Source organism: Antechinus flavipes, chromosome 4, assembly GCF_016432865.1.
Source record: "Antechinus flavipes isolate AdamAnt ecotype Samford, QLD, Australia chromosome 4, AdamAnt_v2, whole genome shotgun sequence".
NCBI classification, from domain to species: Eukaryota; Metazoa; Chordata; class Mammalia; order Dasyuromorphia; family Dasyuridae; genus Antechinus; species Antechinus flavipes.
In genome coordinates this window covers 254262160-254279524 of record NC_067401.1, presented here as the reverse complement: position 1 = coordinate 254279524, position 17365 = coordinate 254262160, and the positions used below count along the sequence as shown (strand labels likewise).

General features: G+C 32.4%; 1 protein-coding gene across 5 annotated transcripts in view; it reads left to right on the top strand.

Annotated features, from left to right (window-relative positions):
* Window positions 1–11149, top strand: part of SNAP91 (synaptosome associated protein 91) — a 145418-nt gene extending 134269 nt beyond the window's left edge. For all 5 annotated transcript variants that reach the window (XM_051997332.1, XM_051997335.1, XM_051997333.1 and 2 more), the window contains 6 exons: window positions 875–905; window positions 1617–1728; window positions 5143–5226; window positions 5304–5408; window positions 7786–7889; window positions 9647–11149. In XM_051997332.1, the coding sequence (XP_051853292.1) occupies window positions 875–905; window positions 1617–1728; window positions 5143–5226; window positions 5304–5408; window positions 7786–7878 (425 nt within the window). In that variant the 3' untranslated portion in view covers window positions 7879–7889; window positions 9647–11149. The remainder of the gene's footprint in view (window positions 1–874; window positions 906–1616; window positions 1729–5142; window positions 5227–5303; window positions 5409–7785; window positions 7890–9646) is intronic.
* The last annotated feature ends 6216 nt before the right edge of the window (window positions 11150–17365 follow it).

Here is a 17365-nt window from a genome sequence, read left to right as displayed (position 1 = left end):
CCTCTTCACAGTCCTCTCCATTGAGAAGGCACATGTGAAGTTATGCAAAATAGTTCTATAAAAGTCATGTTGCGAAAGAAAACATAGACCCCCTCCTCCAAAAAAATTTTTTTCAAGAAAAATAATTTTTTTAAGTATACATCAGTCTGTATTCTGAAATAATTAGTTATGTCTCTAGGTATAGAGAGCATTGTTCATCATAGGTCTTTCAGAGTAGTCTTAGATTATTGTATTTCTGAGAATAGCAAAGTCATTCACAGCTGATCATCCCACAACATTTGCTATTACTTTGTACCAAGCACAGTTCACTTTGCATGAGTTCTTGGAAAACTTTCTGAAAGTTTCTGAAAGCATCCTACTCATCATTTCTTATAGAACAATAGGTAAGAATGGTATTTCTTAAAGCACGGTCTGTTTCTTTTACTCAGGCATTAATCAATATTCTCAGTATTCCAGCAGCCTTGATTAATTCAGGAAGAGGAGAAATTATCTTAGATTTACATCATTACAAAATTGCCTTTTTCTTCAAATCAATTACAGTTGACTCAAATTTACTTGTGTGGTTAATATTCTTTGGCTTCTTATAAACATCTAGTCCTATTTTATATCATGAATTGGCAAAAAATAAAATTAACAGTCATTAATATTGTAGCTAATTATTTGGCAATAATTAAACAGAATAGCATTTTGAGAATAAATTCTGAAAGCTTGGGAAAAAATATCCATCTAATTAAACAAGTGTATATGTTCTATGGTGATTTGAAAACAATCTTTTCCTCAAAGTAAAGTAATGATCTCTGAAGCTCTTTTAAATCATCCCATTAATTTTTTTAAAAATAAGATGTAAATATTTTATGCTTTTATCTAATTTCAGATCTTGGGATTTCTGGTACCACATCAAAAAAGTAAGTGCTATAAACCATTCTTTTTTGTCTTTTGCCAAACTGAAGGCTGGAATGGTATTGTTGAAGCAGTTTTCTTGCAAAACCATTGTCTATAATTAATTCAGCTATTCATCATAAAATACATAAACTATTATGGGGAACCAGCAAAATTAATTCTTTTTTTTAATAGATTAAGTATTAATGTGAAGTAGTCATTGCTTTTTTTAGGGTGAATGTGAAATTTATTAATTCTAAAATATAAGATTGGAAAAATATTAATTATTTACCTTATAAATGTGTACTTTATAGGAACAAAATATTTACTTCTTTTCAATTATCACTAAAACATATTTAGGATTATTTTAAAATATTTGGTTTTGTGATTGGAAGTTAATGAGTTATTTTTAGTTTAAAATATTTAGTTTCATTTTGAACTACTAATTTTGAGTGCTAACCATTGAACAGCATATATACAATATTTTCTATAGTTGTTTTGTAATATTTATAATCAATGAAAGATATGAACATATAGTTTAATTAATTGTCAAATTGGAATATCCTGAAGTAGGAAGTAGAGATCTTATAATATACTTTTTTTTAAGCTACTAAATTACCTTATACATCATAATAGATACTTAATCAGGATTTTCCTTGCTCAAAAATTTAGCATATTTCAAATTTCAGTTATAATTATTTTCTGACTAGCTTATTCCATTTGCACATTTACTTTAGGGGAGATCTTCAGTGGAATGCTGGAGAAAGGAAACTGACAGGAGGAGCTAACTGGCAACCGAAAGTAGCACCAGCAACATGGTCTACTAGTGTCCCACCAAGTGGCCCTTTGGTATGTAATAATGTGTCCTCATCCAAACCTATGATTTAGTGGGATATTTGCAAAATATAGATGATTGTATTTCCCTTTAAATTCTTTCATGCAACGTTCTGCCACTTTTCATCCATGAAATATAAACAAATGTGAATGATCTTTAATTCACTAGCAACTTTCATTATTTCATTAAATATTTTTATTTAATAAGGAAAAATAATGTGGACAGTAGTTTATGTTAAGTATAATATTTTAAATGGAGTTAAACATTAAAATGTTTATATATTGTCAAAGCTTTCTGGAAGACTTTTTGTAGGTTTCATCATTTTAGAGGTCTTTATTTAATATCTTATTCATTGTAACTATAATTATATAATTTTTTTATCTATCTTAGTTGTAATTAAAATATTTTTAGCCAGAAAAGTTTGGCAATTTTCTATTGTGTAAATGAATTTTTATGTTAAAGTTCTATTAATTCTGCTTACCAAATTTTTTACTAAACTTAAATACATCTTTGATGCAAGATTTAAAATATTGCTAGTGTCACTCTTTAATATCATGTTATAAGTATTACCTACTTGATTTATTAGTTTCTTTTTCCTTAAAAGACTGAGAATACAATATATGTAGACAAATTGATGACTTGAAAATTATTTTGTGAAGTACAAGTTGGCTTCTTCCACCAAGTATTTCACTTTTAAAGGGCATATGTGTGGTATAGAATGGAAAAGGACACTCATTTAGCTAACCAAATCAACCCATTCAGTATAAATAGAGATGTATGGTCTTCATCATGTTGGAAAGGAACAAAGAAATATACTTAGATCTTTTTCTATTCCTCTTGAGAGCCAAAGAACCGGAGAGATCTATTTAAAGAAAGGTAGAAGGGGCCTGTGTTAAGGAAGGTCTTTACAAATGAAATAGAAGATCTGGTATTTGAACCTAGAGACAATAGGAAGCCATGGGGTTGGAGAAGAGATCAGAGGGAAGTGTGCAGTGCAAGGTAACATTATCTGATCTTTGCTTTAGAAAGATTAGTTTTACAATTGAGTTAGAGTATGTACTAAAAAGGAAAAAAGAAGAGGCAGGAAGACCAGCAGCAAAATGTTAAAATAGTCTAGGTATGAGATGATGAGGGCCTGCACTATATTCAAAACTAAGCTCAATATTTTTCCTCTTAAACTTTCCTACCCACCCACCTACCTTTCCTATTACTATTGAGAGCAACACTATTCACTCAGTTCCTCAAGTTTGCAATCCAGGATTCCTGGATTCTTCACTATCTTTTTACCCCTAGGTCCAAAATGTTGTTGCCAAGACCTTTTGATTTCACTTTTAAAATATCAAATTCACTCCTCTCTCCTATGGTACTGCTACCACTCTAGTTCAAGTCCTCATCAGCTCTCACCTAGACTCTTGTATTTCTCCCCACTTTAATCTACCTACCATTCATCTACCTAAGTGATTTTCTTAAAGGTCAATTCCAGTCATGTCATCCCTCTGTTTAGTAAATTCCAGTGGCTCTTGTCACCTCCAGGATTAAATGAAGAATCTTCTATTAAAAGATTTTGGCAATCTAGCACCTTCCAACCTTTACAGTCTTCTTATTATTCATCACGTAAATCCTCTGATCCTGTGACACTGGCCTCTTGGCTGTACAGAAACAAAACCTCCATCTCTCTCTTTTAGGCCTTTTCTTTGGTCATCCTTCATGCCTGGGATGATCTCCTTCCTCATCTCTACCTCCTGGCTTCCCTGATTTCTTTCAAGTCCCAGTTAAAATTCTATTTTATATATTTTCTATATATTTTCTTATATTTTCTAAGAACACTTTCTCAAACCTTTTTAATTTTAGTGCCTTCTCTCTTTAAGTATTTCATATTTACCATTACCGTGTGTGTGTGTGTGTGTGTGTGTGTGTGTGTGTGTGTGTGTTTTCTTATTGTCTGCTGCATTAGATTATGAGTTTCTTGAGGACAGAGACTGCTTTTGCCTGTTTTTATATCCCTGGTTTTTAGCATAGTATTTCAACATACTAGACATTTAATTGTAATATTCTTCTTTAAATTATAATCTTCTCTGGGAGCAAGTTTTTAGGGGGCTTCTAGGAGCAGCCTTCATTTCAGTTTAGTGTAATCACCCCAAATGCAGCCAGGAGTTAAAGTCCAAATCCTTTATTGTATTCTTCAAAGTCTTGTTCTCCTTCCTTGGGCGGTTAGCTTTCTTAGAGGCCCATCTCTCTCCTTGGTTCCTGCCTCTAGTCCTTTGCCTCTGCCAGCTTCTGCCTCTAGCTCCCTCCAAATGTCTCCAGCCAGCACAAAGGTAGAAGATGGAATGAATCTGTCTCCTCCTCCAAAAGTGGGCTTGTTCTTTTTGGCCTTGAGAGCTCCTCCTTATATATGCTCTCTTAAAGGTGTGAATCTTGTGGAATTATAGTAAGTACTAAGTGCATGTCAATTAGAGAATCATTATCTCATCAATTCCACTTAATAACTTGTTTCAAGTTCTGGCCCATAACATCTCCTTGTAGGATCAGATCAATCATACTGAACCATGCTAAATTAGATAATTATTGTCTCTATCAATTCCACTGACTTAGTACCTTGTAAGAATCCTAACATTTAATAATTATTTATTGACTGTCTACATACCAGCTTTTTAAATTATTATTAGACAGTTTAAATTCAGATGATATATCAGGAATGGGGGATAAAGTAAATCTAATAACACTTATTCATATCCCTTTAGAAAAGTTAATGCTTAATTCAGTTCCCCAACTAATAGTTTTTACTTTCTTAGTATCCTATTTTATGAAATAACTTTTGTAATCTATTAAATAAAAATAATATTCCTAAATATTATTTTGAAAAGGGAATTTGATTTTTTCCAGATACAAAAAAAGGTCTTCAATCAAAATTAAAGGCATAAAGGTATAATCTAGGCAGAAAAGTAGGCTTAATAGAGAAAATGATAAAGTTGGATTGAAGAGACAAGTAAAAGCCTTATCATTAAATGTCAAGCCCAACACCAACCTGAGCATGTGGTGAAGTGGGAAACAAAGGCATTCTTTAAAAAGCTTTCAGGTATTCACAGGAAAAGAAAAAGGTATAAATTGGACAGGTTGGGACAGGACAAATATATAAAGTGAAAAGGTTAAAATTAAATGGAAAGGAGTTGGTAGAAGTGATAAATGTGAGAATGAGAGGGGAGAAAAAGCTAGTGAGAAGGTGTTACATGCCAGCTGGTGACATGATGTTGTATATCATCATACCCTAAGAGTAGTAACCCTTTTTGCTGTTGGATCTTTAGTTGTCATATTTACTTGTGAAGTGGAGAAGGGATAAAACATAAAATTCATATGCTATGAACACACTCATTTTAAATTATATTCTATGAGCTTTAAAAATGGTGTGCATATTTTCATATTTTTAGCAGGGAGCTGTACCTCCGGCTAGTACAGTTCCTCCTGTTGCTGGTGCACCATCTGTTGGACAGCCAGGAACAGGATTTGGAATGGTAAGAGATCACCATAATTAAATTTCTCTAAATAAAAGATTCAGTTTCATGCTCTCAAGTTTTAAATGGTATTTCAGCCTCCTGCTGGAGCAGGTGTACCAATGATGCCACAACAGCCAGTCATGTTTGCACAGCCCATGATGCGGCCGCCGTTTGGAGCCGCCTCTGTTCCCGGTGCACAGGTATGTTTTTGTTATTTGTTGGTGAAATAGTAACATAAAGTTGTAAGAATATTAATTTCCATTCAGATAGTTTAGAAAACATCCCAGATCTCTTCTTACAACTTCAAATATAAGACAACCTGACAGCAAGGATAAGAAGGACATTTGAGAATTTTTGAAGAAAAGTACGTAAATAGTATCAGAATTGCACTTGGTTCAAAACTAGAGGTTCCAGTTTTCTAAAAATGTCCAGATTATAAGCAGCAACAAAGTTGCTAATTTGGAGGTTATGAATTGTATAATCCTACAGAAAAGAGTGTCATCCCTTTGTAGCTCACAATATGTGTTCTCTTCATCTACAAAAACAGAATAACAGTCCTTGGAGTTGTTTTTCAAGAGTGGATCCTGCTTAATTCCATGTCCTTCATGAATGACATTCTGCATTTGCAAAATGTTGAACTAGAATAAAAATAACACTCAAGTTTAATCTTCTCTGTATCTAGCTAACTAGCAAAACCCTCAGTCTTAGCCTTTTTAGTTATCATACTCCACCCAACAGAGCTGATTGAGTTAAAAAAAAAAAACGTATAGAATAAAATTCAGCACTTCTTAAGTCAATACCATGGACAATTAATTTACTAGATGTTGAAGGTATAAAGACCAAAAAAAAAAAAAAAGCAGTCTCTCAAGAAGTTTATACTTTAATGGTATATACTACATATACACAGAAATAATATGCATGCATACATGTATATGTTTCTATATCAATACGTATATATGTATATGTATTTGGAGAGATGAAAAGTAATAATAGCTAGCAAACATTTATATATTTCTTATTTTCTCATTTGACCCTCTCAATAACCCTGGGAGGGAGGTGCTAGTTTTATCTCCACTGTAAAACTGAGAAAACGCAGAATAAGATGTTCTGGAAGTAACATGGCCAAGACTTAGCACCTGATTAGTTTGATGGCATAGGGGGAAAGGAAAAACCAAAGACAACTCCAGTGTTGTGAAACTGGGTAATATAGATTGTGGATCCTCAAAATAAATAGAGAAGTTTAGAGAAGGGATGGATCTTGAGGAAAATAACAAATTGTGGTTGACTAGCTAACTGGTTAAGCATGTTGATCTTGAGATGTCAGTGGGACATACAGATATAGATGCATGGAGGAAGTTGGTGATTCAGGAGAATGATTAGGACTGAACATACACTTATGGAACTTATGTATTGAAGATGCTTGAATTTTTAAAATCTGCAATTAAATTCATCCATGATTGGACTCAGCAAAGGAGACAGGAAGAAAAAGCCTTGGCACAGAAGCCAAGAGAGAACAGCTATCTATTTTTTGATATATCATATAAGGCACATCTAACTCTGTTGTTCCCCATGACAAAAGTTATAAAGCTATATAAATATCATTAGTATATTTGTATTTTACAAACAAGGAGGGTGTGTGTGTGAGTGTGTGTGTGTGTGTGTGTGTGTGTGTGTGTGTGTGTGTGTGTTTTACACTCCTTTTAACAAAAAAGGAAACAAAAAACTATCAAGTTTCTGAGCCCTTATCTCTGGTCAAGGCATTATAAAAATGTCTTAAATGGCAGCTGGACCAAAACAGAGTCCAGTTTTTTCTTTTAAATTCTATATGGATATTTGCCCATGTAATTAATAGATATCATTTTACTATCAATAATCAACTTTACCTTCTTCTGTCTTAAAGGCTAAAAAAAAAATAAAATTAACCTGCCAAGAGATAAAGTAAATTGCTTTTAGATACATAGTAAATTGTTTTTAGATACAAGATTTATCTAGATAAGTTTATCCAATTAGGATAAACTTTATTATTTTTGATTAGCACTTGTTAATGTGAAATCTGAAGTACACTTTACTAACCACTGAATAATTCTTAAACAACTTTCTGCAAACTCATTCTTATTATGGAAAAATCAGTTTAACTTTCTTAGCTTAGTGGTATTAATATTTTGATATAAAAATTCCTTTACATATAGAAATGGATTTTGACTCTACACTTTTGATATGTGTGTCTTATATAAACTAGACTAGTTGGTCACATCATCCTTATAATGACTGAAGTTTTGTTCTACTACCAAAGTCCTCAATTATTTAAAAAAAAAAAAACAATATTGAGGTTTTATTTTTTTCAATCTCAAATCAAATTTTATATTTTGACTAGGTAGACCATTGTAGATCTTAGGTTTTTTAGGTTTTATTTTTTTTGCTTTGAATTTGTTGTTTTTTATTTTGTTTTGTTTTTGTAATCTTTAGGCATCTAATCTTTTCCATATTTGTTCTGTATAGTTTGTGTTCTACCTAATGCTTGTATATTCTTCTTTGCTTTCTATGCCTGCTTTCTTTGGCTGGCTTTTCTTCCGTTAGCTTTCTCCAAGCCCTACACCTGCCACTCAGAGCCCTAAGAAACCTCCAGCAAAGGACCCACTAGCGGATCTTAACATCAAGGATTTCTTATAAACAATTAAAAGGTATATGATATTGAGCTTGTTTATGGGTTTGCAGTAATCAAACAGTGCTTAACTATTTCTTGTGTTCAAATCATTACATTTATTTGAAGAAGAAACTCATAGAATATTACTAAAAGGCTAGTAAAACTTAAAACTGAACTAAGACTTTTGGAACATCTTGTCTAATATATTTATATTGCTACAAAATATCCATGATTCACTGGTGGGGAAAGTCCCTTTAGCTATATAGATCACACTCTTTCCAGGCTTTAGAAAATGTTTTTTATTTCATATTAATGGTTATTTCACTGTAACCAAAAATTTCATCACTCTGTGACCAGTGTATTAGTAAAGAGTCTTTCTGCACCAAATAAGACTGATCTCCAAATAATGGACACTCAACCTGTCACTAGTGGGACCTAAGAGACCATGTAACCACTAGAATAAATTTCTAGAACCCAGAGGCACTTTTATGCCACAGTAGGTATTGAAGACTTTGGAATAGAATCTTACTAAAATTGTCAATGAATTATTTAACTTTATTTAATTTAAATAATCAGGTGTCCATTCCCCAGCCTTTATACTCTGAGATTACATAAATAAAAGCATAAATGATATTTTCCACAAGTTTTTTTAAAATATGACTATTTTGATCTTAATCACACATTTGACTTAGAAATTATAAAAAGTTAAAATTTATAATGTTATAATTAATACATTTTATTCTAAAATATAATTATTTTGAATGAATATAATGGATTTTGAGTGATCTTATTTTCATTTTAGCAGTCATGACTTTAGAAGTCTCCCCTAAAATTTCTTCAAGAATGTTTATATCATTTTTAAAGCATGGAAAATGAATGGTGGACATTTGCACCTTGTTTAGAAAATGTTTACTAAAAATTCTTTACTATATGTTGTAAATTTTCAAGGGTTGAGGGTGCTCCTAGCTTAAGTTTTCATGCATTCATGTTTCTTTATTTGGAGTCCTAATTCTGTACCTAAATTCTTCATTCACTTGACAAAGTAATAACCAGATTTGCTGCCTGTAAGTATCCAGGTATTGTTTCCTCTAGTTTCCTCTGCTTTCATGTGGTTTGACTTGAATTAAGAGAGAAACACCGAGAACAATTTCCACTTTCACTTAAAAGTTAAAGTGCAAAGAGCACCAAGATATATGTGCCTCCCTTTATAATACCATTCCCTCTGACAGGCTTTGTATTACATTGAGATTTGGTGCAAGGACTCACTTTGCTTTGTCACTTGTCTTAGTTCATAGCCCTCTTTTACAATAAAACTGAATGGAATGGAAGAAGTAGTTGTATTTTTTTTTTTTTAGTTTTAGTTTTAGAAGTAAAATATTCAAAACTAAGTTAGATAATAATAATCTGAGATTTTCAAATAATTTGTATTTGAAAACTTCCCCAATATATTTTCTGAAGAATTTTTTTTAATCCAAATCATGATAATTTTTCTGCTCACGCTTATAATTAAGAACACGTACTAGTAGAGCTTTTGAGGGGTACAGTGAGAAATTTTCAACAATATATAAATCCAAAGGAAAAGAAAATATTTCTTCATTTGCAAAATGAAAGATATTGAACCTCCAAGGTTTATTCTAGGCCTAAATCCATGATCTAAGAGGAATATAGATTTTGGTTTAGCTACATTGAAGTGAGACTTTAAGGAAAAGTAAATAAATCTGAAGTGTGCCTTGGAAGAGACTGTTACATCATACTTTCTAATTGAAGTATTTTTTTTTTTTTTTGTCTCCATAGCTGCAGTTTTTTGTGACTGAATAAGGGGGGGAAAGTGAGTTTGGAGACTACAAATAAGTTGATGCTCAGAGTTTCAAAGTGAGCCACCAGTACCAAACCCAGTGCTTCTTCATATCTTCTCTTCCAAAACGTGTAGCCCAGCTGTGAAAGTGAACATTAGGAATGTGTACTACCTTAGCTGTTATCCCAACTTTCTCACTTTTAGTGTATTGGGGTTATTTGTGTGTTTTACAATTTAAACAATGGATGTATGTTTCTGATGCCTTTAGTGCTTTTCTGAACCTCCTGTGGGACAGATTATGCAGTTGTTGTATGGTAAGCTGTTTGGAGCAATGTGTCTGTGTTTTTTGAAGGTTTCAATGTATATAACTTTTGGACAAACCCTAAAACTTTCTCCATAAGTTCTGTTTCCTTCTGTATCTCTGTTACAAGGCATATATGATAATATCAGATGATAAGGAAAAATCTCTTAAATATACAAAAGTCTGTTTTTTTTGGATGTGGAGTACATTTTTCCAATCACAGGAATTTCAATTGTGTGAAAAATGTTTATTTTTGTGGCACTGTATATGTTGAGAAATATTATAATTTAAAAAAATATAAAAGTTAACTTCCATAATAAACACTTCTCCTTGAAGCTACCTTACCAAGAATGAAGAATCATATTGGAAAGAATACCATATTTATCATTGTTATATTTTAAAAATATATATTTTAATCATATTTGACAAGTTTTGCATCTAAATTGGCTCATTTATTCAACTATGCTTAAAAGCACTGAAGATTAAGTAAATGGTCAATTTCTCCTCATGTAGTTGGAAAAAAAGCAACCATAATTGTGCTCTCTCATAAGGGGTTTAAAGTGATTGTCGAGGCACTCTTTGATATGTAGGTAGTCAGAATATTACTGCAAAGATTGTTATTTTTTTTTCATCTTTTATGTACATCTGTTCAGTAATTTTGTGTGTTTGTGTGCGTGCACGTGTGTGTGTGTGTGTGTATGTGTATGTGTATCATAGACTAATGTTTCTCCATTCCCAAAATGAGCTCTATGTAGGGTTTTGGGTTTTTTTTGGTACCATTTATAATTAGGATTTAAACTAATTCAATGAATATGCTCTTTCACTGTACATATTGTAATTTTTCCCTTTTTCGTTTATTTTCATACTGTTTGTGCTGATGGCTTGGCTGAAGATTTCGATGCATAAATGAGGTCACTGTTGATCAGTGTTACAAGTGGCTTGGCAGCTCTATGTGAAAGCATATTGGGTTGGAAAGATGTTCATCTAAGTCTTTCAAATTATTTAATCGATGTATGGTACCATTTACAAGTGGTTGTATCTGAATTTACTGTGGGGATAACATACACTGTAATGGGGGAAAAATAACATAAAGCTAATTTCAAAATGGCTTTCCTTTGTATTTTGGTTTAAAAACCCAGTGCATGTATGTATGCCCTCTGAGATGCAATAAACACCTTGAACAAAGAAAATGCAAACAGAATTCATGTTTCTTTCATTTTAGTGGGGGAGAAGTGACATGGAGAAAAACTGTTGCAAATTGAACTATAACAACTTGAATTGAGTTTGGGGTACAACTGACTAGAATATAGAATGTGTGAAGGAGGATAATAGAAGTTAAGTCTAGAATGGACATGGGATCCAGAATGTGAATGGCTATTTTATCACAGAGATATTAGTGAGCTACTGAAGAATTTTTAGTAGAGAAGTTAAACTGGTTTAGGAATTTAAATTTGGAAACCAAGTAGAAGATGGATTAGAAAGGAAAGACTAGAAGCAAGGAGACTAATTAAGAGAACAACTGGTTCAAGTAAGGTAAGAGTTGATAAAGACCTAAACTAAGATAATTATTTTAGTAGAAAGGAAGTACAAAGTATATTATGGTAAATCCTGAACAGTGTTAATGTGTAGCTGGCAAGGGAGGTGTGAGAGAGGGGAGATTCAAGAATAACACCAAGGTTGCAAACAAGAATAACTAGAAAGATATTGGTTTATTCTATAGAAATAAGGAAATTTGTAGAAAAAATGAGTTACATTTTGGAAGTGCTGAGTTAAGATACCAATGAGCCATTTAGGTAAAGACATATAGAAAACTATTGGTTATATGTACCCATATATATGTATATATGTTTATGTGTGTGTGTGCCCATAGATATATATATATATGAAATATATATGTATATATATAGATGTAGAAAGGTTTGTAACTGAATGGCTGGAAAGAAGGCAGAATAGATTTCTCTAGTCTCTTCTCCCCTTACCTTTCTCTGTGGGAAACTTGCCAGGAAAAGAAGCAGGAAGTTGGAACTAGAAGCAATATGATAAGGTCCAATCTAACTTCTGATTACTTTGTCATTAGCTCTGTGCCCAAGACTTGATCCCTTTCCCACAAAATACCAGTTCCACAATGAACACTTAGCAAATGGCAAAGAAACCCATTTATCCAAATCATAGCAAAACAAAAATCAGAGAAGTTATACATAGAAGAATGTATATCAGGCAATTCAAAATGAAAGAGCTTTCCTATTGGAAACTCAACCAAGAGTGTCGTTGATCTCACCCAAGGAGGAAACCCCCTAAAACATCTTATATACAAGGGTAGGGATAGGGATGTGATAAAGACTATCAGCTCTTTTTATGTTTTCCCAGAGTAATTTCCTTCAGCAACCTGAAATGGGATTGACCTCTTCCAACTTTCTTGAAACTGGAAGCCAGAAACACCTGAAGGGACTCAAATCTCAAGAAGTTTTATTGAATACCAGTCAAGAACTGAAACTCTCTTGGGTTCTCACCAACTCTGCCTCTCATGGGGGTTAGGAATTTATTTCCTTTAATAAGGAGAGAATCCCATACCAATGGTCTCTGGAGCAGGAGTTACATATATATAATAAGTTCAGAAAAGATTAAATCTACAGATTTGGGAATCACATATATAAACACTGTTGAGCCAAGAAAAAAGAAAAAATGCCCAGAATAGACACCCAGAGTTAGAGAGGAATATTGATCTGACAAAGGAGAGTGACTGATCAAACAGGTGGATAAGGAGAAAAAAACAAGAAAGTAGTTCGAGAGAACAGGTTCAACATTTCTAACAAACTGCAGAGATAGGTCAAATGTCATGGGCCACTGAATTTAGCATTTGAATCATTGTTTTTTTTTTTTATTCCTTTGTTTATTTATTGCTGAGGCAATTGGGGTTAAATGACTTGCCTAGGGGTCACACAGCTAGGAAGTATTAAATGTCTGAGGTCAGATTTGAACTCAGCTCCTCCTAACTTCGGGGTTGGCGCTTTATCCACTATGCCACCCAGCTGCCCCTTAACTCATTGTTAAACTTGGAGTGAGCAGTTTCAGTAGAATGATAGGATTGGAACAATAAATTGCAATGTATTGAGAAATAAGAATATGAAGGCAATAAGTATAAAAGACTCTAGAAGATTAGCTTTGAAAAATATTAGTTTCAGAGGGTGACAGGGTAAATGAAGTGAAGGCTTTAGAAATCAAAGGGCAACAACAATTTGAATATAGGTGTAGAAACCCAACACAATAATTGTCAGCTATAGGCAGGTCAGGGGAATAATGGGTAGAATGCTAAGTGTGAGGTCAGGAAGACCTGAGTTCAAATCCAACCTCAGATACTAGTGACTCTGGACAAATCTCTTAACTCAGTTTTTTCCCCTGTAAAATGGAGATTATATGTATGTGCACACAGATTCTAGATGTTTATTGTATTTAATAAGCTTAACATCTTGTAAAAAAAAAAAAGTCCATTATCTACCTCATAGAGTAGGATATGATGATATCCTGATGAGGATAAAATGAGATATTTGTAAAGTGCTTAGCATAGTGTCTGGCACAGAGTAGGTGCTTTTTAATGTCATTTTCTTCCCTTCAAAGCATCCCTCCAATATGACTAACTGAAGCTGTAGGTCAGAACATGATCTGAGTGTCCTTGACCCTTGGAAGCATGTTTATGAAGTCAAAACTATTTTCATAACAAAATTTTTAATTTCTAGTATTGTTTATTTATTTATTATTTATTGTTTGTTTGTTATTATATCAATAGATATATTTTTAAGAACACAAAGGTGTCCTAAGTCCAAAATATTTAAGAACTGCTGGATTGATCTTCATGGCCCTAACACTACTGCCAGATGCATTACAGGAACTGAAAGAAATCCATCCCAGGCCAATTAAAGAGCTAACCTAGAGGAGATCCTGTTGATAGGGAAATTGGAGCATTTTTTAAGACTTTTTAACTCAGGAATTCTGTCACACTGGTGTGGTGTGGTGGTGATTCAATTTGTCTCATGGGAAATATAAAATAGCTCTGAATCTGTGCATTTTTTAAAAAGTTATAAAGACACTTTCTTTGGGGAGAAACTTTGCAGCAATTTAGAGGGAAAATGACTGATGAAACTACCTAGTGGAAATTCATTGGATGATCAACAGGTGGCAGCAACAGCATTACAACAGAGAAAGTGGTCCAACAGATGCCATCGTTATCACTGTGGGGAAACACGTCAATATGGAAATAGTCTCTAAATCTAGGAAGCAATTTTAAGCTCATGAGTTTTTCAGACTATACAAATTCCCTCTCCTATTTTTGGTATCTTTCTTCAGTCTATGGGATAATGTGCTCCTGTATGAGGAAGGATTTTTGCTATTTTTCTAATGAACTGGTCTGATAAAGGGTAGCATCCTCTGGAAGGTGGGGAAGGCCTCCATGAGCAATGGTTTTGAATAGACAAACACCCAGTGAGTACCTTAAACTACATGTAGTTTTCAGGAAACTATCTTGAGAATAACCTAGAGAATGTAAATATGGAGTTATATTTGAAGGCAGTAAAGGAGGAGAGATTGAAGATGAGATAGAAATGAAATAATGAAGGAGAAGCAAAAATTAAGAAAAAGGATAAAGAACAAAAGTTAGAGGGAGTAAAAAGTGCCTCCTCATTATCGAAAGACCTTTAAACTGGTGCAAACATCTTGAAGAGAAGTAGAACAAAATGCAATAACAGCCACAAAAATTATACCTTTCACCCAAATGATTTCATTTCTAAAATTTCATTCCCTCAAAACATCCTAAAAAAGGAAATATTGGTACAAAAATATTCATAGTGGCTCCATTAAAATGAGTTAACTAAAATTTTTTTAAATGAAAGCAATTTTTATTTTCAACATTTGACGAATAACTATACATAAAAACACATAAATTTTTTTTTGTTTTTTTAAATAACTTTTTATTGACAGAACCCATTCCAGGGTAATTTTTTACAGTATTATCCCTTGCCCTCACTTCTGTTCCGATTTTTCCCCTCCCTCCCTTCACCCCCTCCTCCAGATGGCAAGCAAAAGCACATAAATTTGTGACAAGACCTTTTTGAAGTAATTCAAATCAAAATCAGATCTGTATATAGATTGACTATGCTACAAAAAGAGAAAAGGAAATAAAGTTAAATGTAGCAAAACATCTGGCTCAATACCCTAATTTTATAGATGAGGAAATTAAGGTTCAGTAATGTTATCATTTGATCAAGATCACATATAATAACCATAAAAGATGAAATGAACCCCAATTCTCTATAGAATCAGTACTTTTTTCCCCACAGTTCACAAATTCCACTACTTCCTTTAGTTTTTTTAATTTGTTTCTGCCTTCTTAAATAATGAATTTGTTTAATGTATCCATTTTGATAATGTAACAAGACACTAGAGAATGTCCATTGGTGAATAAAAATCTCACTTCCCATGGAACTCTCCTGAGTTTGTGAGAAACTGGGGACAAATTAAGACTTATAAATAGAGGATGATAATAATAATTTTCACAGAATTGTTGTCAAAACCAAATGACAAAATATATATAAAACTTAAATCAAAGGAGATCCAATGAGATAATACATATAATGTATATTGCAAACCTTAAAACACTATATAAATTCTAGCTACAGTGGAGGTGATGATGATGATGATGATGATGATGATGATGATGATATCATAAATATGGTTAACAGTAATATTGGCAACATCAGTGATAGTTCATCAAGAGATGTTATTTTCTCAGTTGTTATACTTAGCACATTCACCAAATATTTCTATGTATTAGATAAGGTATAAAATTCTACAAACAAATTCAGTAAAGCAGAGATATTAAATGCCTCCTTCACTAGCCATAATATTGAAAAATTATATTCAAGAAAACGTTCCTGAAACAAATAATAACAAATTAATTAGAAACTAAATAACAATTCTGAAGAATGACTGGACCAAAGAACAAATTTTATAAATAATCAATAATTTAATTAAATATAATTACAGAAAGACACAATATACCAAAATTTATGGGATGCAACCAAAGAAACACTTAGGGAAAATGTGCTATCACTAAATGCTTTCATGAATAAAATAAGAAGTAAAATAAATCAACAAACTGAACATGCAACTTAAAAAAAGGCAAAAATTAGAACTCCCAAAATATAACCCCCCCCAATTAAACACCAAATATAGAAATTTTGAAAACCAAAGGAAAGATTTTAACAGAATCATGGGGAGCTTAGGTCCAGATGGATTTACAAGTAAATTCTACCAAAAATTTAAAGAACAATTCATTCTAATTCTATGAAAACTATTTGAAGAAGAAAAAAAAGGAAAGAAGTCTACTAAAACTCCTACAATACAATATGATCGTGATACTTAAACTAGAAACAATCAAAATAGATAAAGAAAACTATAGACTAATATCCCTAGTGAACTTTGGCACAAATAATTCAAATAAAATAATAGCAGAGAGGCTGTAGTAACATATCACAAAGATCATATGTGATGAAATGATTGAATTTATTCCAGAAATGCAGAGTGGTTTGTTATTTTTAAAAAACTACAAACACAATTGACTGGATTCATCACAAGGACACAAAAAATCAAATGACTATATTAATAGAAACAGGAAAATCTTTTGACAAAATATAATACCCATTACTGTTTTGTTTTGACTTGTTTTGTTTTTCAAAAAATGTTAGGGAACATAGGGATTAATAGATCTTTGCTTAACCTAAGTAATATCTAAAACCAATATCCAGAGTCATATGTAATGAAGAAAAACTGAAGTTCTTTCCAATAAGATCAAAAGTAAAACAAGGAGGTACATTATATCAATACTGTTTGATGAAGTGTTAGAAATACTAACTATAGCATTTAGAAAAAACTTGAGAGAATAAGTATAGGCAAAAAGAAAATTAAATTATCCTTTTTTGAAGATGATATAATGATCTATTTTGATAACTTTAGAGAGTCAACTAAAGAATTAATTGAAACAATAACTTCAGCAAAGTTTCAGTACATAAAATAAACCTAGATAAATCATCAGCATTTCTGCAAGATTCCAACAAAATTTAGCAGGAAGAGGTAAAGAGAAAAATACATTTAAAATAACTATGGAATCCATGAAATACTTGAAAGATTACTTACTAAAATAGGTGTGAACTATAACAGAACAACTTTAAATCGCTCTTTCCAGAAATAGGGACAGCCTCGGGTAATTGGGAAAATATTAATTGTTCATTGCTAGGCTGAGTCAATGGATTAGTGACAATGTCAATGCCATGTAAAGCAGTTTGTCATATCAACCAAACTATGCAAGGATTACTTTATAGAGCTAGAAAAAATAACTATATTCATCTGGAGGAATAAAAGGTGAAGA